The 25,047-nt window shown below is 39.8% G+C and overlaps 1 protein-coding gene across 1 annotated transcript in view; it reads right to left on the minus strand.

The window, feature by feature from the left end:
• kmt2bb (lysine (K)-specific methyltransferase 2Bb) overlaps positions 1-24,293 on the minus strand; it is a 94,989-nt gene extending 70,696 nt beyond the window's left edge. The window contains exons 1-6 of the mRNA XM_048261956.1: positions 23,847-24,293; positions 13,097-13,172; positions 4,175-7,231; positions 3,700-3,917; positions 3,424-3,537; positions 1,293-1,449 (exon numbers count right to left, since the gene is read on the minus strand). Of these exons, the coding sequence (XP_048117913.1) occupies positions 1,293-1,449; positions 3,424-3,537; positions 3,700-3,917; positions 4,175-7,231; positions 13,097-13,172; positions 23,847-24,293 (4,069 nt within the window). The remainder of the gene's footprint in view (positions 1-1,292; positions 1,450-3,423; positions 3,538-3,699; positions 3,918-4,174; positions 7,232-13,096; positions 13,173-23,846) is intronic.
• Between the last annotated feature and the right edge of the window lie 754 nt (positions 24,294-25,047).

Here is a 25,047-nt window from a genome sequence, read left to right on the forward strand (position 1 = left end):
GCATAGAGTATGCCGTGACATGTAAAAAAATGAAAAAGCCACTGCCGGATGCTTTTAGAAGACAAGAGGCTGTAAATCAGAGCTTCAAAAGTGCACAATAAGTAATTTTTGCATCCATTATCAAAGCATTTATTACTAATGAGTAGAAATGTGAATATTTGGTGAGCATGTTGATTTACGGCATAGGTTGGGAACCTGGGACTCATGATCCACCAGTGGCTCTTTTGTTGCATTGCTGGGGCTCTCGGACGAAATGGGTTGGCAAAAGATGAACAAAAAAATTTAAATGACAAGGCTTCGTGGCAAATATGTAGGTCTATCTGAGTAATTTAATATAACTTTCCACCTCACTTGACTCCGTAACCATAGCTTTCACAATATTGTAACTTTCGTGGCTCGCTGCCATGTCAATATCAAACAAAATCACAGATTTCCCTCCATTTCAGTCAACAAGAACATTTTAATTGTTATTGCTGATGTATGCTGTAGGCTAGATAAGGAAAACGTCAAAAAGGAAATGTCAGCGAGCAAAGCTTGCGAGCGAGCACAAGTGGGCTGAAATGGGAAAGATTTCATCCGGAGACCGATTCTAAAAACGCGAAATGAACTGCCCGTTATATATTGTATACTGCAACGAGTTAGTATTGCTGTGCTAACCCCGTTCGGTTCCACTTGCATGTGAGAAATCTAAACAAAAAATATAAACACAAACCTACACCTGACGTTTAAGGGCAATTCCGTGCAAAACTGTACTTAGTTGGCATTATGGATATGACAGTTTTGCGTGGAATTGCCCTTAAATGATGACAGCCTCAATTCTTGCATGAAACTTCACCTCACTGAATATGAGCCAGTCAGACTACAAGGCCATCACCAAATCTAATCTCTAGTAGGCCTAATGTTCAATTTCGCCAATGACATGTCAACGAACATTGAGTGTTGTGTTGTTAACTATGATGTTACGTTGCATACCAAAGGACACTGGGAAAATAGGGGGTGATATTTAGCCTACCTGGGAAGCCTAAAGGCCTATACTTCTGTCATTCTACTTTACATTTCAAGTTACTTGCACATTACTTCTAAAACTAGTAGAAAATGTTTGCATGTACATGTATACGTGTGTGTGTGTGTGCATGCGTGCATGTGTACCGTGTGTGTGTGTGGGTGTGCACAAGTGTGTCTTTGTGTGTGTGTGTGCATGTTTATGTGTGTGTGTGTGTGTATGCAAAGAACCCATTACTTTTTAGAAGTAGCCGATAAGAGGAATGAACCATTTTTTCACTGCAGTTTACCTTGTGCCATGAGTGAGGGGGAAATGCCTGAACGTTCATGTAGAGGCAAAGCACTTAGACGTGGGATATCATCAGGTATCATGGCACGTGGTTGACCCAGAGCAACTGCAGCAGCTCGACACACATGCTTAATTCGAGGTCCAGCTCTTCGAACATCCTGACAATGAAGGGAAAAAAAAAACCACCAGTTGAATACGATAATGGTATAATCAGATGGTACAGTGTTTATTTCTTGCTAACAAATCTAAAAAAAAAAAATCAATGTTGAAAAAAAAATCAACACAATCAGCAGACCAACTCTGGCCACTGGTTTCAGTAGCTCTGAGACCTTGCATGTGTTGAAAGCTCTGTCTAGTGAGCCTCTATACAAAATTGAGCTAAAGCTGCTATTCTTAAAGACTGCGGATAGCCTTGACCTCACAATTAAGTATATTTGCCGATTTAACTGCCCTGTCTGTCAACCCAGTACAGCGTTTGAACTAGTGATTCCAAAGTTATGCTTATCTGACTTCAGGTCAAGGATCATTGAGCTGCCTGCTCTGCACAAATGTTCTATTGGCATTGCACATTGATAAAATAATAGTTTAATGGACTTGTGTTTTGGTGTTGGTTGGCAAGGGTAGCCTCGTTGAAATGTTTAGCTGACTAAAAGTGCTGGGCGGTATACCGGTTCACACCGTATACCGGTGTATATGTTCGTTATGATATGTATTTTTAATATACCGGTGTATATGATTACACAACGTTTGGAACGCTGTGCCGCGCGACAGTGTTTCAGACGGGACTTTTTTCACACGCACGCATGATGCCACGCATGAGGGTAAACACAAAACACCTGAAGTTTTTCCCCTGAAGTATGACCCTTAAGGCTTAATTTCTCCTTAGATAAGAGGTTTATTTAAGGGTGTTACACAGAATACCTTAAATTGTTTCTTTAGTTAAGGAAAAACGTTAAGGGATACTGCATTGAAAGGGATTTACCGTCACGAAAATTCTATTGAGAACAGCTGTAGCTAGCTGGCTAGTAGGTGATGTCGTTAGTTAGCAACCCACAGTGAAGTTTAATGAGCTTATCATTCATCTCACCTTAAGAATATTCGCTGAAATTATCCAGGTAGCAAGTAAAGCATGTTATAGACATGCACTGAGCAATACTAGCTGGCTAGTTAGAAATAATCCTGACTGTCATCAGTGCACCAAAACAAACTTTTTTGTTAATGTTTTGCCTAGCGAACCGAACTGAAGCTCATGGCAGGCTAACAAGACATCCACATCCACATGAAGTTAACGTTAGCCTACCACTAACGTCATGTAAACCACACAATAACAATAAGGCATGTTTCTGATTTGACAGAGTCTAATCAGAAGACAGGCCTATTTGACAGAGTAAGCATATTAGCAGAGAGGTTTCATTTTAAATTGTATAATTTTCAAAAAAGTATAAAGTTGCACTACTTTTTGTATTAGTTTCATAGGCTACACGATGTTTGTGAAATTTGCACAGTAAAAGTTCTGTATTTTGACTGCACTTGTCTTTGCATTCTGATTAGATTCTTCATTAGAATTATGAGTGGCTCTTTGTAAACAGCATCATTTTCTGGGGTCATGCAAAACTGCATTACCACTAGTGTGGAGTTATTCTACATCATGACAGTAAAATAGACCATCCTTAGTCAATGTACTGCAGCAATTCATCTATCAACCTGTAGAAAATGCTGTGAACATCTGATTATGCATGGAAAAAAAATACTGTCATATACCGTGAAACCGTAAGAATTTAGAAAAATACCGTGATATACATTTTTGGTCATACCGCCCAGCACTACTGACTAATTTCACACCTTCCTAGTGATGAATAACTCTCTCCAATCATCGTGTTCACATGGTAATGAGAAGAGAACTTCAGGAGTTTATCTCATGCGTAAATACAACTAGAGACTGGGCATTGTTCATTACACAATAAGTTTATCTTGACAACTTTTTTGAAGTGTGATAATTCTCTTAATTTCCAATTCTGACTAAGTCTGCCTATTTTGTGGAGACATGTTTTTATTACAATTGTTGTGTATTACAAGCTTATCTGATTACTAGTGAAGTCAATTTGAGTCAATTTTGAGTTTGAGAGTTGTACCTGTTCTACTGTACAATCTCTATTTTCTAACTTGGCAAGCTTCTTATGCTTCCCTCTTTGTCGTTTTGTCACTCCGAGAGCACCTTCCTGTGATGCAAATGAACCTGTAACAAGCTGGGCACAATGACATGATGATAAATCATTAGGGATTTACAACGTTAATACTTCCAGTTAATAATACCAGTTTCTGACACAGTTCCACTGATTCACTAAGACTTAATAAATGACAAATCTAGAGTAATTGTGAAGACACATATATTGTGTAAGTCCACATACCCCAACAGACTTGAGCTGTTTCTGCTGATCAATCTTGATGAGTTGAACTTTGGCTTTCTTGAGAAGGTTGAACATCCTTTTGTTTGCACCTGTGAGGCGAACACGGTGTGATGTAACCTTCTCTTCGGAATTCAAAAGCTTATTGTCCACCCTCGTTTCAAAGTCATTCTGCTGTGAAACTTTGCTGATTTCAGAGACCACAGGGCTATCATCTGAATCTGAAATATCAACATAACATAATTTCAGTTGCCCACCCTTCCACTGGTGTTGTGTAAACGGGCAAGTCATTCAATAATCAACATCTTGTTTGAACCCATGCTTGAACTAATGCACTTAACACTGCTGTAAGCGACACCTTTTTTTCTATCAATGTAAAAGATTGCTAACTTCAATTTACAGAAATATAAAATATTTAGCAATGCGTAATGCACGAGAGCAGTCACAAAAATGATTGAAACAGGAACAATTTACTGACCCAGTATGTTTTCTGGAAGGGAATTCATCTCAAAAACCTCTTCATGTGCACCGTACTGCATCGCCAAGAGCTTGGAGCTGAGAGCACGCACACTAACTGAGACCTTTCGTACAACTCCCGGAGTATCAAGGTCTTCTATCTTCAACTTTGATTTATCACTCTTGGAAGGGGAGCGATCTGGAGTGCATCCACTTGCACATTCCTCTTGTTTGATTTTGTCTACATCACAGGGTAATGGTTGAGTATTTCCAATCATATTGTGTGTAATCTTTTTCCTCTTACTGCATGTTTGTCCCTGATTTAGTTTCTTCAGCCTCTTGGATTTCTTCAGGTTTGACATTTTCTTGTTGAACTTTTTAGATGTTTTCTTCTCCTGGATGGAGAGTGGTAAAGTGGATGGGTCAGAGTTGATCAGAGTTTGGAACTCTTTGGTACCAAGAAAACTTTCATAATCATATTCAAGGTTTTTGTCTAATGTATACACTTCTTCTCCAAGCGCATGCCATTTAAAACTTGGGTCTCTCAAAAGAGATCTTCTTTTTCCAACAATCTTCTGAGATGCATTCTGTGGATTCATTCTACTACTGCATGTATCCAAATCCTTTTGACTCACTGGGGTAGCTGAGACATCAACATTTAACTGAGATTCTGTGAACTCGTCCTCTTCCTCCTCCTTCACTTGAAATACAGACTTGGCTTCTGTGCCAGATAAATCATAGTTTCTCTTCTGCATCTTTGACTGCACATTACATTGGTGTCCTTTCTTTGGGGAGTTTCTACGTGGAAGAACAGACATACCAGCATCATCCATAAACCTCTTCGGAGTCTTAATCACTCGAGAGGATCGAGCACTAACAACTGGCATGATGAAATGCTTTATATTTTTGAGACACTTTGATTTTCCAAGCGGACTTGCTATAGAATCAGAAACAGCTTCATCAACAGCACCACCCCCACCCTCTCCACTAAAGACCTTGTCCCTTTGTTTAGATGTAGCATCCATGCTGGCTTTGTACCGTCTTTTCCGATATTTGGTCTTGAGCACACCAATTAATTTACTGACGGGGGTGGACGAGGATGCTGTGGAACAGCCATCATTATTCTTTGTCAATTTCCCTTGCATCACTTTTGGCTTTTGCAGTTTCATCCTTCGTCCAATCAAAACCCTGCGTCTTCTCTTGCCATGTCTGAGTGGCAACTTTGTATGGGTTTCTTTTTCTGGATCTTCATTGCTTGAAGGCTCAAACACCAACACCTCTTTATCTTTTAGGGATTGCTTTTCACTTTCTTTTTTTATTTCTGTTTGGACATCTGGGAAAGTAGATGATTTGCATGGGACTGACTCCAGCAAAAGAGGCTCTGACAGCTCTGCATTCTGAGTATCTGCTATATCAGTGACCTGGGGCTTATTTTCACCTGGCCCTGATTTTACCCCTGAAAATCCACCCTGGCTATTTTTCTGTTCCAGGACTGTTGATGTTGATGGATCACAAATGGATTCCACAGGAAAAAGAGTTCTAGTTTGCTCCTCAGAGCTTTTTTTGGGCTTACGTTTGTAGGTTGTCCATGGTTTATGCCTTGAGCGTTTCTTTCGCATGGTGCTGAGAGCTGAGCTCTGTTTACTTGGTGGAATTGGAGAACAGCTTTCAGTCATCTTTGTTGTTTCTGAAAAATCTTTAGTAGATGATTCTTCCTCCCTCTGAGGCTGAGAGACTTGATGAATTAAAAAAGACTGTTTTAAACTGTTACATTTTCCTGGTGTGGAAACAACCTTAATCTGAAGGGGTGGGACGACCTCTTTAGAATGCAACTCTTCATTCTCTTCCTCAGTGGCTTCCATTGTGGCTGGTGAAGTCGTCCCTTGAGTTTCCAGCTCATGAGACAAGTTGTTTACCTCTTCACTTTGTCTAGATGACTCATCTTGATCTTTGCATTTGACAGAAGACTTTTCAATTGTAGTCTCTTCACCTGGTGGATGTTCACTAAGAGGAAGAAGTGATTCATTTGGAGGGGAAGTATGCATCTGAAGAGAATCTATACCAGAATTGCCTGTACTTGAATTTTCCACCTCTTGCATCTGATTGGCCCTACTTTTGCCTTGGACCAATGTCAGAGTCCATACAAACTTATTACGCTTTTTTCTTGATGTGGATTTGGTATTTCTGACCCTTGTCAACTTTAACCCAGGGATTCCCATGTCTATGCCATTTTTAAAACGTTCCATTTCTGAATCAACAGATGAATGTGCATTTTCAGCAATAGGGGTTATAGTATTATTTTCAGAATCTTTGCGGTACTTCTTTTTTCGTTTATTCTTTTTCTTTTTGGACAATGACACTTTTTGGACACTCAAGTCATCCAAAGCTGAGGACTCAAAAACAGATTCTGCAGAGCCTTTTATACCCTGATCTTGCTTTTTCATTGATCTCCCAACATCATTTGGCTGCAGAGTACTGGTTCTGTGGCATGTCCTGGTGCTGTCTTCAAGTTTTCTTTCCTTTTGTTTCAAATTGACATTCTCTGCACTTAATGTCACATTTTCAACTTTCTGTGCAGAATCCAACTTGCATGCAACTTTTCGAGACTTGACACCTGATTTTTGGTCAAGATGTTGAACTACAGACTTCTCAGGAACACTGGAATCTACAGTTTTGTTCGCAGAGCGGCCACGGCGCTTGGTTATTAAAGTCTCTTCCACACAGACAGGTGCTTCTCCAGCAACTTCTTTACTTTTCTTTAATTTCACATGGACATGGGATATTTGGGCACCTTGTATTTTCTTTGCTTTTGATGGGAATTTTAGTCCTTTCGTTTTCTGCTCTGCTTTTGGAGGACCAATACCTTCCTTTTTCCTTGCTGCTTCAGATGGAAACTTAATGGTGATCCTTGGAGATGGCATTGTCTGTTTTGGAGAAGCCCTCTTCCGTGTTTTTTTAGAACCATCTTCTGTGTTAGAACCCTCTTCCATTAATGTGTCATTTGAAGGATTGGATCGACGACAGATCACATGTGTGGGTTTCTTAAACCCCTTTTTTGAAGCCTTTGTTGTAACATTTTCTGTAAAGAGACACATTGTGTGAATAAAATATTTCAACAACCAAGTACTGTAACAAGAAATAGGCCTAGACAATATAGGTATTCAGAAGAAAAGTATTCATCTCCCCGGTTACTGAAAAACTGGAGACCTGGCATAAAATGTACACTACAGCACATTGTACAGCTATGTACTATTTGGGGCCAATACCAATGTTTAAAATTACAATTTGGCCAATAACTGAAATATTTTCTATGTGTGTTTACTTAGTTTTGCTGTTAATTATACATTTTAGTGTAAAAAATATTAATTTATCAGTAGGCCTATAGCTAGTGCAGAACTGTGACAAAACAGATATATTACCACATAAACTTGTGAGCGAAAGGGAATGGTCTTGCTAATGCAACATCTTCAAAAATCTGATTCTGAACATAAAAAACTATTTTTCCTGTGCAAGGTGATGGATCACTGTATAAGCAAAATCTGACATTTGGATTGATGGTTGACAAGTGCTATGTTGTTAACATTCTCTATACAGGTTAATAGGGGAGGGTAATGCGGGGTGTGTGTGTGTATGTGTGCTTGCTTGTGTGTGTTTTTATGTGTGTGTGTGTGTGTGTGTTTGTAAATGCGTGCATGTACATGTTTGTGTTTATATGTGTGTGTGTGCATGTGTGTGCATGTTCGTGCTTGTGTGCGTGCCTCTGTGAGTCATTGCTTGCATACCTGTGTGTGTACATGTGCGTGTGTGCGTGCGCATGCCTGCATGTCAACTGTGTGTGTGTATGTGTGTGCGTGTGTCTTTATGTGTGTGTGTGTTTATGCGTATGTGGTAATGTGTGTGTGTGGCGCGCGCATGTGTGCGTGTATGAGTGTGTGCGTACAGTGTGTGCGTGTGTCTTTATGTGTGTGTGTGTTTATGCGTATGTGGTAATGTGTGTGTGTGTGGCGCGCGCATGTGGTAATGTGTGTGTGTGTGGCGCGCGCATGTGGTAATGTGTGTGTGTGTGGCGCGCGCATGTGTGCGTGTGTTTATGCGTATGTGGTAATGTGTGTGGCGCACGCATGTGTGCGTGTATGAGTGTGTGCGTACAGTGTGTGCGTGTGTCTTTATGTGTGTGTGTGTTTATGCGTATGTGGTAATGTGTGTGTGTGTGGCGCGCGCATGTGTGCGTGTATGAGTGTGTGCGTACAGTGTGTGCGTGTGTTAGGGATACTGCTTCATAACTTAATTATCGGCATCTGCAGATACGAACATTTCTGCCGATGTGCTTGGCCGATAGGGTGACCTGTTTATTATGCGCACGCGAAGCAAATGTTTACCTTGCTATAAGCGCCAACAACATTTCAACATGTCGGTTGTGTGGCAGTATTTAAAAATTCCAGAAACTGATAACAAAATTGCTATTTGCAGTGCTTGTAAAGTACCAGTGATGTGAGGAGGGGTAAAACGACACTCTTTCAACGTTACCAATTTCATTACACATCTTTTTTCATTACACATCTTTAACTCTTTCCCCCATAAAGACGTCATATAACTACCCCCCACAAATCCTTTATGATGAGTTTTGACGAGTCTGTTGTATCAATAAAGACGTGTTTTGACGATGACTAGAGCAAGTACCGTGTTTGCCTTTGTAACAAATAATCTGATCGGCAGAGCCGAAACCTAGCAACACCAGGCTAACCAATAGGAGTGAGGGATACATATTCGCGGGGTTTTCCGAAGTTTGACGATTTAAGTTCTAGCCGCTGAGGGGAAAAAAGACGAGCGCGTCAGCTGTCAGAGTAACCCGCGAATGTTGACATTTTGACGATGGCGGCGTGTTCAGGAATCCGGAAGATGCAGCCTTTTATATTGAGAATTTTCTTGATAACGAGTCTGATGGGTCTGATTTTTCTGGGTTTGAAGATGATTTTATACCCTCGGAGGAAAGTGACAACGAAAGTGATGGTCACGAAAATGTCACTGACGAGATGAGAGAAACGGGAGATGTAGCCTGGAGTCGTTTTATAAGGGACCAAACAATCAATCCATTTACTATGGATTCGGGACCGAAGTTGCCAAGGACATTCAATGTAGGAAACGCTACACCCTTGGATTATTTTTTTCTTTCTTTCGTCGAGACAATGTTTCAGAAGATTGCTACTGAAACGAACTTGTACGCAAAGCGCTGTGCTCAAGAACACTCGCGAGTTGATAGCCTCTGGTTTCTGACTGACGGCGCTGAGATGAGAGCTTTTTTTGGATTAAATATCCTGATGGGTGTTTATCCGAAATATGAATACAGTGATTACTGGTCCACGGATCCATTCCTGGGTGTCAGCGGGTTTCAACGTGCCATGACTGAACAGGTACGAAAAGTTGTGCCAGTACTTAAAATGTAATAATGCTGCCGTGCGAGTGAAGAGAGCTGATGCTAGCTATCATCCGATAGCTAAAGTTGTGCCGGTGTTTGAGATGGCACGTCAAAATTGCAAGTTGTTTTATCAACACGGCCGTGACATTTCTATTGACGAGGCTATGAAAGGGTTCAAAGGCAGAACAGCGCTTGTAATGTACATGCCTAACAAACCAGAAAAGTTTGGAATCAAGTTCTGGGCCCGGTGTGACGGCAACACATCTTACATGTCAGACTTCAAGCTTTATTCAGGAAAACGGGACCAGACACCTCTTCAACGGATCCATGGTTTGGGATACAGGGTCGTGCGTGATATGACCAGGGATTTGATTGGCCTCAATCACTGCGTTTATTTCGAAACGAATTGACAGTATTTTTTTTCCAGAAGGCCGGCATCACTGTCACAGCATGGAATGACAACAATGTAGTTGTCGTCGCTCACACCCGTCTCCCACATCCTGGTCAGATGGTGACCTGTCATCGGCAGGCTGAGACGGAAAAGCTAGTCGTGCCACAACCACAAGCTATCACTCGATACAATCAGCACATGAATGGCGTGGATGTGCACGATCAGCTAAGAAAAAAATATGCTGCCTCTCGTCCTAGTAAGAAGTGCTGGAAGTATATCTTATGGTTTGTGGTGGACGTCTGCCGAGTGAATGCGTGGATTTTGTACAGGATGGCCTCTACAAGACGAGTGGGGAGAAAGACGTGATACACCCAGAAAGATATCATCTTGGAGCTTGGTAAGGGTTTGATCAATGGCTTCACCAGTAGGAAGCGATCTACCATCAGAGAAAGGGGGGTTGAAATTGATCCAAAAAGGCACAAGACGGCTCACACCTTCGAGCGACTTCCCGGCAAGCACCGTAGGTGTAAAAATTGTTATAGACTTGAGCGTCGGCATGAGACTGTGTTTGGTTGTGCCACATGCAACACACACATGTGCAGGGACTGTTTCCTCCAGGTGCACCAACCTGAGGAATGAACTAAAGGTGTTGTTCATCTGATATGTATGTATATAGTATGTATGTATCTATATAATATATGTTTATATTATTGTTATGCCCAATTAGTTGGTAAACTTGTTGTCTGTCTTTATCTATTCATATTATATCTGTTTTTATATTATTGTTATGCCTAATGAGGTGGTAAAGGTGTTCATCTGATATCTTTATCTATTTCTATTATATCTGTTTTTATATTATTGCCACATCTAATGAGGTGGTAAAGGTGTTGTTCATGTGATATATACTTAGCTTTATATATTTATATTATATCTGTTTTTATATTATTGTTACGCCTAATGACCTAATGTGGTAAAGGTGTTGTTCATGATATATTTATCTTTATCTATTGATATTATATCTGTTTTTATATTATTGCCACACCTAATGAGGTGGTAAATGTGTTGTTCATGATACATATTTATCTTTATCTATTTATGATATCTGTTTATCATATTATCTGATTTTGTTTCAGTAAAAACAGATATTAATTGAAACAACCAAACACTGTCAAATCTGGTTTTATTTCGTATAAGATTGATAACTGATAGACTGAAACTACAACACAAAACAGGTCAAATAGGCTTGAAACTGTTTTGTACCACACTTATCATTACTTACCACTTGGGGAATCTTGACTACAACAGACTACAAGATTGGTAAAACAGGTGTGAAATAGTTCATTGCCATATTTCCCATTACTTACCTGATCATGAGAAGACCCTCGCTGCAATTTCCATGTGTACAGGTACAGGGTCTCAATACCATACTTACCATTACATACTTACATAATTCTTTTCAGATAGTCCATAATTTCAGGTTTCCAAAGATATATAACATGACTGGGTTTCTCTAAGGTCCATGGAGTGTAACATCAAGTTTATCATCTGGCGAGTTTAGAATGCCACTCCCCCCAATTAATTAAAAGTTAAAATAGACTAAAACTGTTCTATACCATACCTGGTGATATTTTCATTGTCTCAATAACTTGGCCAACATATTGGAATATTTTTTATGTGTGTACAAAGTTCATAACATGTATATATCAAACGGAGAGTATGTTTTATTTTAAAAAATAAACACTAGTTAAGAGAATTTTAAATGTTCCAATGGTGAGGACTTGCCTATATATTATTTAAAACAAATGGACATTGTCATAATAGATAGCTCAGAACCTCAGGTTTTTAAAAATATATAACATGACTATGTTTCAGGTAAGTTGATGGAGTGTATCATTCATTTGTAATCACCTGGCGAGTTTTAATTGTTTTATTCAATAATACTCCATGGGTAGCCTTGGAATGTTCTAAAAGGGTAGTTCTATAAGGCGTTCCATGGGGAAAAGAGTTAAGAGCCATCATCCTGAAAACTAAGCCAGAAAAACAGCACCAGCTAAAACCGTGACGCATTGCCAAGCTTTTGTTTACAATGGCAATCAGTTTCTGGAGTCCAGAATGAAGGTCTCATTCATTTTACTCTACTGACATTTTAAGTTTACAGGGTTACAGCTGCATTTCTGTTCATTTGAGACAATGTGTCATATTGTCAACAATACAGTTCATGGGGAACTGTCTTGTAGGCAATGACATTTACATGTTTATGTGAAAATATTGCTTAATAAATGTGCCATATTTGAAATAATTGAAATATTATTTTTCATGAGTGAATGTCTATTTCTAAAAGGATACAGGGTTGAATTTATGTGTATGTAAAAAAATATCCGTTGTCGTCTTTTACATCTTGCATTTCGTTTCCCTATTTGCAGCATATGTGATGTGAAACCGAAGAAGTTCTTTTCTGAATATGCAAATGCTGTATATCGGATATCGGCTAAAATTCAATATCGTGCATCCCTAGTGTCTGTCTGTGCTTGTGTGCCTGCATGTGTGTGCATGTATCTTTATGTGTGTGTTTGCTTGTGTTCGTGAGTTTGTGTGTGTGCATGAGTAGTGTACAGTCACTAAATGTACACATAAATTAATTTATTGTGTGGCCCCCATGAACAGAATTCCACAAAACTTGGCATGCATTCAGAGGGTGTCATAATGATCCTACGCCTTGAATTTTGTGCAGTTTTGATCATGTCAGCCAGAGATACCTGTGATTACAACACCTCATTTTTGCTTTTTCATTGGTAACTGGGTGGTGGTAATGAAGAAACAAAAAAAAATCCGGAAGAAAAAAAAAACTGACTAAACCTATGACCGCCACTTCGCTGCGCAGCGGTCATAATGATCTGACATTACATAGGAAGTGTGCACTGTAATCAAAGCTGAACCATTAGTCCGCCATGTTTATGACTCCACTAACACATTCTGTAGTTGCAGCAGTGCTCATTCCTTCTGTTAGTGAAAACTCTAATTCAGTCCAAATGCAACGCATTTCTACCAAACTGTTAAAGCTTCACAAGGACTGCACTAAGAAAATGACAACAATGACTAATCATGTTCGCCAAGTTTAACAGATAAAGATTACTTACTTCTTAATAGGCTAGGCCTATGTCCTGATTGTAGTGGGCTTCCATTCTCAGTTTCAAACCCTTGGAAGTCATCTTCCTAAGACACAACAACAAAGAAAGATAACTTTTAGCCATTAGCTGAGCTTCGACCTAAAAAGAGCCTACCGTAATTTCCCAACTATTAGCCATGGTTTATACATTGATTTTGCAAAATTTCTTCAGCTATGAGGTTAATACATAGGAGCAGTTAATTAGTATTAATATGGTTTTGTTTCTTAAACACAGGAAATAATCGTAGCTTGATTCCCATGCTCTATCATGAGAGTGAGAGATATCTGCAGTCAGATCAACCATAGAGAGCCTTTTATCACAAGATGAGGAAACTAAACTTGTCGGACAAAACAATTAGGAACATGGGGATAAACCTAGAAAACATTTTACCAAAATAATAACTTGATTACCTACCAAAAGAACAGAATCATAATCAATTGCAATCGTTTGTGATGCTCAAGGTAATAGCATAACAAGCTTCTAAATGACAATTTTAAGGCATTCTCCATCATCTTTGTACATCAATGTAAGCAGTGTGTTTGATTTAATGGAGGAGTCCACAACAATCACCAATCTCACCTTAATGCCCCCATTTCCAGAGAAGAGACACAGGGAGTGAGGAGAGTGCAGGGCTCCACGCTTAATGTTTTTCTTTTTTAAGTAGCTCTTAAAGTCTCTTAAAACATTTTTCCTCCACTTTTTTCCTCGTCAGATGTTTTCAAGGACATAAACATAATGCATTACTGTTAGCCTACACCACTTAAATTGGACATGAGCTCAAGGAGAGGGAGATTTCTCAGCCATCTTGTGCCGCCATCACAGCCTATAAAATTAATTCTGAGATTCTGCTACATTTTCAACCCGAAATTGTGTATGTCATGGTTGAAAAGAACCTCAGAAATAATCACGTTATGCAGTCAGACCTCTGCAGGCGGGTAGCCTACATGAACAGGGTTTCCCGCAGCACTTTGCAGTCAAGGCGGCCGCCTTGGCAAAACAAGCCTACCGCCTTAACTACGTCGTCGTCAAAAAAAAAAAACGTGTTACTCTGTCCTGTTTTCTCCCTTTCATTCCAAACCGTGACCAACGCCAATCTCCCTTCTCCGCAGAACGCATTAAAAAAATTAGAAGAAATGTGTCATGAATCGAAAAATAATCAGATTTTCTAATCTTTACATATGTGATATGCCTCCGAATCAGAGCTAGTGAGCGGAGCTGAGTGGTGCAAATATCTCGCTCCTCGCTCTCAAGAATCAGTCAAATCGCGAAGAGCCACAGCTCTGTTTAATTGTCAGGTGTGATGAAATGCGTTCATATTCCACTTTTTATGTCATAAACGTTGCAGGCCTATGGAAAGGTTTTGTGGTAGGATTGTCCAATGATCAAGTTTTTGCTTCAATTTCTGTTTTAATTTATGCGACGCAACGATGCTGGGTTCATCCGTTCGGCGCAAGTTTAAAATGTTTGCGTAATTTGTCATTTTCGTTCTAGAAGTTCCACTTTTCATGTCATGAATGCAACATGCCTATGATAAGGCTTTGCAGTTGTCCAATATGGTCAATCTATTGTCTCAATTGTGTTTCATATGACGCGCAGAAGCTACATTCATGCATTGTTTTGCTCCAGTTGAAAATGTTTCTGCGTAATTTGTCAGCTGTGACCAAATGCGTTCAATAAATTCCTGTTTTATGTCGTAAATATAACATGCCTATGATTAATGATTGTATGGTGTATCTAATTTAGGCCTGTCTTATGTTCAATCAAATTTGCTTTGCCCACCCGTTTTTTCTGTGCTCACCCATTTGAACATTTCTGGCTACGCTACTGTGAAAGAAAACGGATAAATCAGTGTATTATTCCTACAAAACAACTAGATACTAACAATGTAGAGCAAGAATAAACATGTGGTGGTGACACTGTTCCAGTGAGTGTATAACTTATAAGCCTAAAACTAAATGGATCAGTCGGGGTTAATTGCCAAAAGAATACAGGCTTAGCATCCAAGTTTGGTGTTATAACTTTGTTAACTGTTATTTATTTAATATGTAGTGTTTAATAAATAATTGTTAAATGTACACAGTCTGTAGTGTATCGCACAAACAAGACGCCAGCACCCACACCCCCCCACCCCCACCGGTTGGACCGACACCATAACCCCCCACCCCGGTCGGACGGCAACCGATACAAGCCCTACCCCATCCCCATCCGAATTTTATTTAAAATATTTTTATTTTTATTTTTTTGGGGGGTGATGGCGGTGACGAGCTCAGACCCATGGTAGTATTAATTATAATCTATTTAAAAGTCAAAGTCAAATTAAGTTCATGGCTGGAAATCTACTACAGTACTAGACCAATCCAGTGCCAGGGGTTCACCATCACCATCGTTGAGATTAGGGCAGCACAATTATCGCAATATGAACCAACTGAATTAATCTAATCACAAAAGCTACAAATAATTGTCGACAGTTAATTTTGTCACATTTCTGACTTTCATATTCAGGCCATCCTTAAAAATATTTTTGTTTGCAGTAACCCGACCGGCCCTGTCAATTCAGGAACGAATCAGGCGTAATAATCCAGTCACTAACCAATTTGTCTGCTGCAGCTCAACCTTGCTTGAAGTTAGCCTACAGGGATTATTTTGAGGTGCTGCATGATATCATTGTGGTGTTCCTTGATTATTACGCTGGCATGAGAGTATAGTTCCATGTCAAATCAGCCAAGAAAATCATCACGTTTCATTCCCTGTTGGTCTTATTACACTTTCTAACTTGAGAGGAGACAAGTTAGGGATAGGATAGGAAGGATAGGAAAATTACCGGAAATCTTAGTCACTTTTAAACGAGCTAATGGTCCAATCAGATTCAATGATCTATGCTAGGCTGGAGCTAAAAGTGGTATCGCCAGGCACAGAGAACGGCTGGATGAACTGATCAATGGTTTAACTCAAGGGGAAGTAGTGCTATTCCCCAAATGGTGGAATATCCCTTTAAAAATCTGGAATCCAGGAAAGACATAATAATTTGCCCAGCAAGGGGGTGCAGTTATGGTCATGGGTTTTGAGCAATATAACCTGAGTATATTAAGTCAACTATCTGTGAAGGAGTGCTACACACCTCTGAAATCCAATCCCACTGATAAGTTCCATAGTGAAATTCATGAATAAGTTTATGTCAATCTTGCCTACAATAACGATTGGATAACACGAAAAAAGATAGAGTTCTTGGTTGTTGCACATCCTTTATGTCCTGTGTTTTATGGTGTGCCCAAAATACATAAATCCACAACCATTCCTTCCCTTCGTCCTATTGTTGCATGTATTGGAAGTTTGAACCCCTATCAGTTTGTTGATTTCTTTATTAGGAAGTTTGTCTCTAGCCTTGTCCAGGATACTGTAGATGTATTGAAAAATGTTAAAGAATATAAGTGTGAACCTACTGATATTTTTGTAACCTTTGATGTCCAAAGTCTATACACGTGTATTAGGGCTGTAACGATACACCAATCTCACGACCCACGGTTCGATACAAACCTTGATTTTTTTTTTTTTTTTTTTTTTTTTTTTTTTTTTTTTTTTTTTTTTTTTTTGGGGGCTATAGCCTAGGCCTACTATTTCTATTACAACTCTAGCCTACCTCTGTAATTCAGCTGTCTGGTTGAAGCCTGGAAATATTGTAAACAAAGTAGCATAATTGGCTAGCTTATCATAGTCTACTGATTGGACTGTTCAGTTTCCCCATGCGTGTTTAAGTTTCAAGGTAATACTTGTTCTCCTTGGGACAGGACCTTTTGGGAAACATTGGTATTGAGATGATCTGTCAACTTGAATGCAATGGTTTTAAACAAATATGTGCAGCATGCTAATGATGCTAAGCGGATTTAATAGTACCTAGTCGTCTATGCGTCCTTGCTTTCACAATTGTTAATGTTTTATTTGGATTGTGCCCAAATGCAATCGCATATAGTCACAGCCCTAACGTGTATACCTCACAAAATTGATGCGCTCAGCCACTACTTAGAGAAACACAGTCCTGGGACCCTGCCTCCCAATGAATTTCTTTTGACATTGTCCCAAATTATCCTTACTATGAACTTTTTAAAATATGTATATGCTTCAGGGAAGAGAATTGTATTCATAATCCACTTTAAAATAAATTCCTTTTTTAAAATTGTCCTATGGAAAAGATTTATAGACAATATAATAGTCATATGGCGAGGTGACCAAAGGGATCTATGTGACTTTCTAAAATATATAAATTCAACAACTAACTATCTGTCATTTACTATGGAACAGCATGAATCCTCGATTCACTTTCTAGACTTAACACTATCCAAGGGGAAAGACAATACAAGAGACTAAAATTTTTCGCAAACCACTAAGTCGTAATACACCTTTGATGGCAGACAGTAATCATCCAAAATAGGGCTGGGACAACACGTCGACGCAAAATATGCGCGTCGATTTGTCAGACCCAAAACGCGTGCAGCCAAATATTTTGAATTTTACACCTTCAGTGTTTCCCATACGTTGACTAATCTGTGGTGGGGCGGCACGAAATCAAAACCGAATGAAAATCCTTTCATTGAGCTGCACTTTTTACGCATGCAGCCTTTCCCTGCCTCGCCCGCTCTCTCTCGTAACGAGCCCGCTGCCCCTCCTCTGCTTGTGCATTTAACACAAAATATTCACAATTGTTGAAGGATTGTTGTTGCGACATAGAAGCATTGCATAGAACACGGCTGGCTAAATTGCTATTAAATCCGCTTAATCCCAGTTAATTCTGCTAAGGTCTTATCACAACATAGTTCATTGAGGAGACTAAACTTAGTTAAGTTCAATCAAGCAGTATCTCAAAGCTAACGTTAGAATACTGTTTGGATGTTGAGTTTAGCATGCTTACTTACAGCTGTTTGTCAATTTCGTTACTCAGGGCTCATTTTATTGACTCTGACACTGAATGTTTGCAAAATCCCGATGTAAATGGAAAAGTGTTTTCTAAGACTCAAAAGTGCTTGTCCCAAGGAGAAGTACAAACTGTTATTTGAACTAACTACGTTATGAATTGCATCCATACATCAGCAGCCTTTGAACTGTGTTAGTGTTACAATTGCAAGGGAACGAACGTCTTTAAGTGACAGGCACTCAATTAGACCTATACACTACTGAACTTTTAAATGCTACCTCTGACTAAGAATGCATTACTTTGCACTTGTATAGTCTTTTATTTTGGAATTTTAAGAGCAATAAACATAAATTGCAATGTTAAGAAATTCATGTTTTTTTTCATTCAGATATATAAATCAACATGTATAAATTGCTATTAGTCAATTAATAGGAGATAATCGATAATCGAATCGAAATCGAATCGGACTGAAAAAATAATTCATTACATTAATCAATGCATCGAAAAAATAATCGCTAGATTAATAGTTTAAAATAATCGTTTATCCCAGCCCTAATCCAAAACAATTGATCCAGAACATTCCTATTGGTCAATTTTTCAGATTTGTAGAAATTGCAACAATGTCACAGATTTCCAGCTATTAAGATGAGTGAACGTATCCAAGAGAGAGGTTACCCCTTATTAGTGTTGCACGGTGCACCGATACTACAAAAGTATCGCAATACCCTGAAATTAAAAATGTCACGATGCCTAATTTTATTAGTATCGATACTTTTTAGAATGACCGTGTTCTTTTCAAGTAACATGCGTGTGCGCAAGGCATGCTTCTAGCGCCTCCTCCAATAGCCTATGGCTGTGCGTCTTTTCTCCTCACACACATATGCACAGCTGGTAACTTTCTAAAGTTACTAGCCAATCAGAATTTCTACTAGCCATTTTTTTTCCAGTGAAAATAAGAGAATTATGAGTTTATGAGATGAGTGTTATTGAATGCATTTGATCATTTTATTAACATTGTTGGCATGAATAAATACCACAAAATATACACAGAAAGTGCAAACACTTCATTTCATGTTTGGGATCTCTATCTATCTATCTATCTATCTATCTATCTATCTATCTATTCTCTGTCGATCTCTGTCCTCATCCCCTGCTTCATTCCTCTTCTCACCCCCATAATGACAAGCCAGCTGGAACCTGCCACTCGTTTTCTCTCCCTCTTGTGGGCGCTCAGACGCGTTCTCAATTAAATGGAGTAGCATAGGGCCTACGTTCAATTTGGATCTTTATAGAGAGGACCCGAAAAAGTATCATCTTTACGTAACATGCTGTTGGTGCATGTTGACGTATAGCCTACTTTCTCTAACAAGAGTGAAAAACAGTTTGCAGTACAGCTACTATTTATTGGCTGAATGCTGGTCCCTCCTCTGTCTCGGTGCCCTATGCACAGTGCGTGATGTATATGGTGGTGGTGATCACTGATCAGAAAACTTTTTAAAACTGAAAATTTTCGCCTACAAGCTCCTCACGTTTCATCTTCAGCTAACTCCATAGACAATAAAATAAACGATCTTGCTGCTACAGGTTTTGCAGCCTCCATTACATGACATCAGCCCCCCCACAAAGGAAATAGGTAAACAAAATGCGTTAATCGCGTTAAGATTTCGTAACGTGTTATGTATTTGTGTTATGTACATGTGTTACTTTTTACTTTACTTTACTGGCTAACTCCCTCCTCTTTCAGTCTATGCTCCCTGTTCTGTCTCTGTTCGTTCTTACGTCATCACGTAGCATTACGGCACAGTGGTCATGGGAAATGTAGGAGTACTGCCAGGGGGGATATATGACCGAGAACAGAGCCTTACGTATCATGCATGTAATGCCTCATGCATCACCGGCCAAACTGGATAGTAAGTTTTTATTAATACCCGCCAAAATGAATTTTAACCCGCATTTGACGGGTTGGTGGGTGTTAATTTAAAACCCTGCTTGTGATTAGCTTGCTACGCTAACTAGCAAAACTCATCTTTCCAAATAAAAGCAAATAGTAAAAATTGACAAAACACTACTTGACATAACACAAAAATCAAATCATGAATCTCTCAATGTACATAATATGAATGTACTTGGCTGAAAATTGTTGAAAAGAGATTCTTTCTGAGGGGTCCCAAATCAGCAAAGTTTTAAGGCGATTTTATGTGAGCCTTCTTGACACTGCACTGATGTAGGATGGCCTAACTCAACACTAGGGCTGGGCGCTAAAATGGTAACGATATGTATCGCAATAGACATGTAATCGATATCTATAAAAAATGTTCTACCAGAGTAGGCGATAGAAGTAGGCCTACCTCAACACAGACTCTCAATGAGTCCTTGCCCCGTGCACTCTCTCTCTCTCAACAGCCGCAATCCGCAGCCCCTCCACAGAAGTAGGCATGTAATCCAAACATTCACAATCGTGCAAGACGACTGGCTAAATTGCTATTAAATACGGTTAGCATTATTAGCACGCTGCACGAATTTGTTAAAAACTGTTGCATTCAAATTGACAGCTAAATTCTAATCATCTCAATCCCGATGCAAATGGAAAAGTATTTTCCAAGACTCAAACGGGCCTGTCCCAAGGAGAAAAAGTATTAATTTGAAACACGTGGGGAAACTGAACAGTCTAACCAGTAGACCAACTAGCAAATTAAGCTACTTTGTTTACAATATTTCCAGGCTTCAACCAGTGCCTCTTTTCATTCAGACTTATGTGCACATTGATTTATTTGAGTGTTGATGAGTGTCATGATTGTGTTGCTATTTCTTTTCCCTGTTTGCTTTGATTGATAACATTACGTTTACCTTACAACTTAAATAATACAACTTTGGGGCAGCCGTGGCCTACTGGTTAGCGCTTCGGACTTGTAAGCCGGTTCGAACCCCGACCAGTAGGTACGGCTGAAGTGCCCTTGAGCAAGGCACCTAACCCCTCACTGCTCCCCGAGCGCCGCTGTTGTTGCAGTCAGCTCACTGCGCTGGGATTACTGTGTGCTTCACCTCACTGTGTGCTGTGTGCTTCACTAATTCACGGATTGGGATAAATGCATTTATAGCCGAGTGATGTCAGAAATGAGCCTGTCTATAGGCATCTTAGAAATCATAGGTTGTTGCATGCTACATTTGATGCACACTCAATCGTGCACAAATGCAGGCAAACGTAACAAAGATAAATATGAGTTCTTGTTACAATGAAATGTCAATTTATTCCAATGTAATTTATAATAACTACCTTTTGATATTCAGTCTGACCACTAGAAGATATGTTTAGGGGGTTAGAGGTTGTGGACTGGCCTGTTCAACTGCTAAAAAAAAAAAAAAAAAAAAAAGAGTTACAAAACAAACTAGAGAAGCATCTCCTGTGCACCAGTGCATGTGGTTGCTAGGGTGATTGAAATTGTTTTAGTAACTTCACACAGAAAAATCCTGGAAGAGAGTGAGGACAGATGACAAGGACATCAAGTTTGAAGGAGAAGAAAAAAAGGGATATAGAGAAGATGCTAAATGGACAGAGTGTGAAGTATGAAAATGAAGTGTAATTGAAAGAGGGATACAGAGAGAAAAAGCAAAAGTGAAAAACTGAAGAAAGAAAAAGAGACCCAGAATTGAGATAGACACAGAGAAAAAGTGCCTTTGAAGTCGCTGCACAGTCAGTAAGAACACAGGTGCTACCTAGCTTGATTACCCAATTATGATGTCACAATGACCCATGTTTAGCCTGAAACAGAATTTTTCTTAGAGCGATTTCACAGAGAGGGTTAAAGCGGAGCTAGTAATCAAGGATCTTTGGATTTTAATCCCTGCCGCGTTGAATCGGAACGTGGAGCGTTCCCACCAAAGATCGGTTTGATTGGGTATGTGTGAAAGCAGTAATAGCACTCTATTTCAGAACAAAACAAACTGACGGAGACTGCCTGGAGGAGGTGGTCTTGGCTCGTTTCCAATCGAACTCTAGAGCAGTTTGTTTGCAGTGAGAAGGCAATCGGGCTGGTGTAGCGGGACAACTATGTGTGCTTACAATTTAGTAGGCCTACACATTAGGCTACAAGTTTATTCAACTTTTAACAGTGTAGAGATCTAGCTAGCCTAAAACAGGAACGAGTGGGAGAGTAGCCCAGAGACTTTGGACACGCGCACACACAGACCTATATATGGAGCTCTTATAATAAGTTAAATGTGGGGTTAAGTGTTAGGCGACTTCGGGAAAGTGTCTTCAGCTATCAAATGTGACCAATCAGGGAACAATTTAATCACGCTTGGGTTTGTAGACAAAATTTCAATCTCACAAGGGTTTGTTATATAATTTGTTTCGATCTAAATGCTGGCATGTGAACACAAACGAACATAGGGAGAATGGAGAAAAACTGTATCGATTCAACCCTTGATTCAGAACAAATTAGGTATGAAAGCGCCCTTAGCTTTTAATGAACATCTCAAAAACCATAAATTGCACAAAAATGATAAATACAGTTCCGGTGTCTTTTTTAAGGCCTAAACAATTTGAACCAGTTTATATGTTAAGCACTTCAAATTCCATTAAAACATAGATAATTCCTAGAAGAAAAAGAAGAAGCCATCAGAGGAATTCAGCTGCAATAGCAAAGTTAGTGTTGTTAGCCTGGGTAGTGTAGGCTTTGAATGTTGCTTTGCCAAACACTGTCCTTCTGTGCTATTTAACTTATCTACTGAGATTTTTTTCTTTTTTTTACAGTCCACTCTATGCTCAAAAAACATACATTTACTCTCACTAACTGCATTTGCTTTAGCCTAACTGCCACACATGTCATGTACTCTTTGATAGAGGTAATTTCGAAAAGTTAAGGGTTGAAACCAAAGTTTTTAAACCTTATTCACCTGACATTCACCCGTACAAGCGTAGCACGGATGTGGCATACTGGCATACATGAGGCATACTGACAGTTACAGTGATCAACATTTCAATAATTGAGGAGCTAACTTGGATTATGGATAGGCCAATATACAGTTGCTTCATATTAGCGTAGCATAATCGTTCGTTGTTTTCTAAAAAATATCTAATTTAGGTGAGACTATGGCCTTTCCCTCCATGAGCCAGTGCTGCCCAGCAGAGCACAACTACACCACATTGCTAATTCTCGCTAGTTTATGTTAACGTTACCATAACGTTAGGTAGCTTCCTTACAGCTTTGCGTTACGACTGATATTGGGATAACTTACAGCCAACAGGTATCTACACATCAAAATGACAATCTGACTTTTAAGAACTCCAGGTTATCCAGTGACACAAATCTGAACTCAGTTGGGGCATAGTTATCTAGCTAACCACTTACAACAGTGAATATCCCCACCCCCTCCCCTTCAATATCACGCACCGTTGCTCGCTTTGCTTGCCAAATTACCTACCACTGTAAATATTCTATTGCAAAATAGATATTGAATGAAGTGAACCTCCTTTAACGGTATACATTCTAAGATCGCACTTGCGGCAGATTGCGAGAAGGCAAGGGGAAACGTATCTAACGTTAGCCAGCTGACGTGAGTTGGCTAACGTTACATTAGCCAACTGCATATTCTTTGTTGAATCTCCACCGACGAACATTTAGCTAGCATATTGCTAACTGGCTAATGCTACTGCACAACATTCGCTAACGGTATGCTAGGTGCGCATTTAATCCATTTTTATCAGAGTAACGTTAGACGTATTATTCTACGTAGATTTAGGAGAAACGCACAACATTAGCACAAGCTAATACATAACCATGTGAGGGTAAGGTCCTATTCCACTTTACTTACTTCCTCGCTTCCACTTGAGCTGTACCCAACCTCTCCTAGGCTCTTGTGGCTTGCCTCTATACCCAGCAAGCGCAGATGAGACGGGTCTTCGTTCAATCCAAGTGCCAGGCAGGAAGGCCTCAGGCCTCCATTCGGGCTGTCGTCAGGTTCTGTCCTTGACCGGCTTAACTGCCACCGTCTCTCTGATCGCAAACGGCTACGAGAAGAAAATGGTCGGCCGGGAAACCGACCTCGAGCTGCTGCCACACCACCTGTGACTGCGACAGTTGACACAGTAGCGGATCCGAATCCCGTTGCCGCCATCATTACTCCAACAACAACAACACCGATAGATGGCAACTTCTGGGTGAGACAAGAGGGAAGGCGCGAGGTGAGACGCCACAGATAATCCAAGGCATTCTGGGTAGAGTAGTTTTTTCGTGTGACTAGCACAATTCCACAAGCCATATAGAACTACAAGATCCGCCTCTGCTTATGGTAAACAATATTCGAGTTTATTTCTTCGTGGGGCTCACACACTGGCTCTCAACTCAAGGGGAATTTCAGTAAATGTCTGATTTAGTTCTACTGTGATCCAGTTCGTATTCGATATGACAAGCAGCCTTGTGAACGGGCACATTTGTAGCAGGTGTTTTTGTTTATTCAAGTTCCAGTAGCCAGTCCACTCGTATTTCTATTGTCTGTCGATGAGCGTAGACCGTCTGCCCTCAGGTAGCCTATCGTTAGCCCCATAACAATAAAAATAAAACGGGTAGGCCTGGTTCGGGTCCTTGATTATGGCTGAATTATTTTAGGCTTGTTCGACTTAATGCAGATCTGCTCAGATCTGACTTGATGTGATGCATGCTGGGTTGAACACAATGCATACTGGTGTCACTCATAGACAGTAAAACATATGGACAGTCATCACGTAGACATCAATCGAAACCATAGACAGTAAAGGTCGAGACGGGTTTCAACCGTTTCCTATTGGCCGACAAGGCTTTCTGTGCAGGCTCAGGGTGACGTAGGCACATAGCCTGACTCGTGTAACTCTTGTGATTGCTGCACCGAGAGATTGGGTTAATGTAGGCCCACTTCGTTACCACCACGTCTACATTTAGTTTTCTTAAATGTCCTAGTTGTTCGTAGATAAATGTGATTTCATATTAAACAGCACTTGCAACATTCATAGCCTACTGTCAATCCATCAAAACTTCGC

The sequence above is a fragment of the Alosa alosa genome, chromosome 13 (assembly GCF_017589495.1).
Source record: "Alosa alosa isolate M-15738 ecotype Scorff River chromosome 13, AALO_Geno_1.1, whole genome shotgun sequence".
Taxonomy (NCBI): Eukaryota; Metazoa; Chordata; class Actinopteri; order Clupeiformes; family Clupeidae; genus Alosa; species Alosa alosa.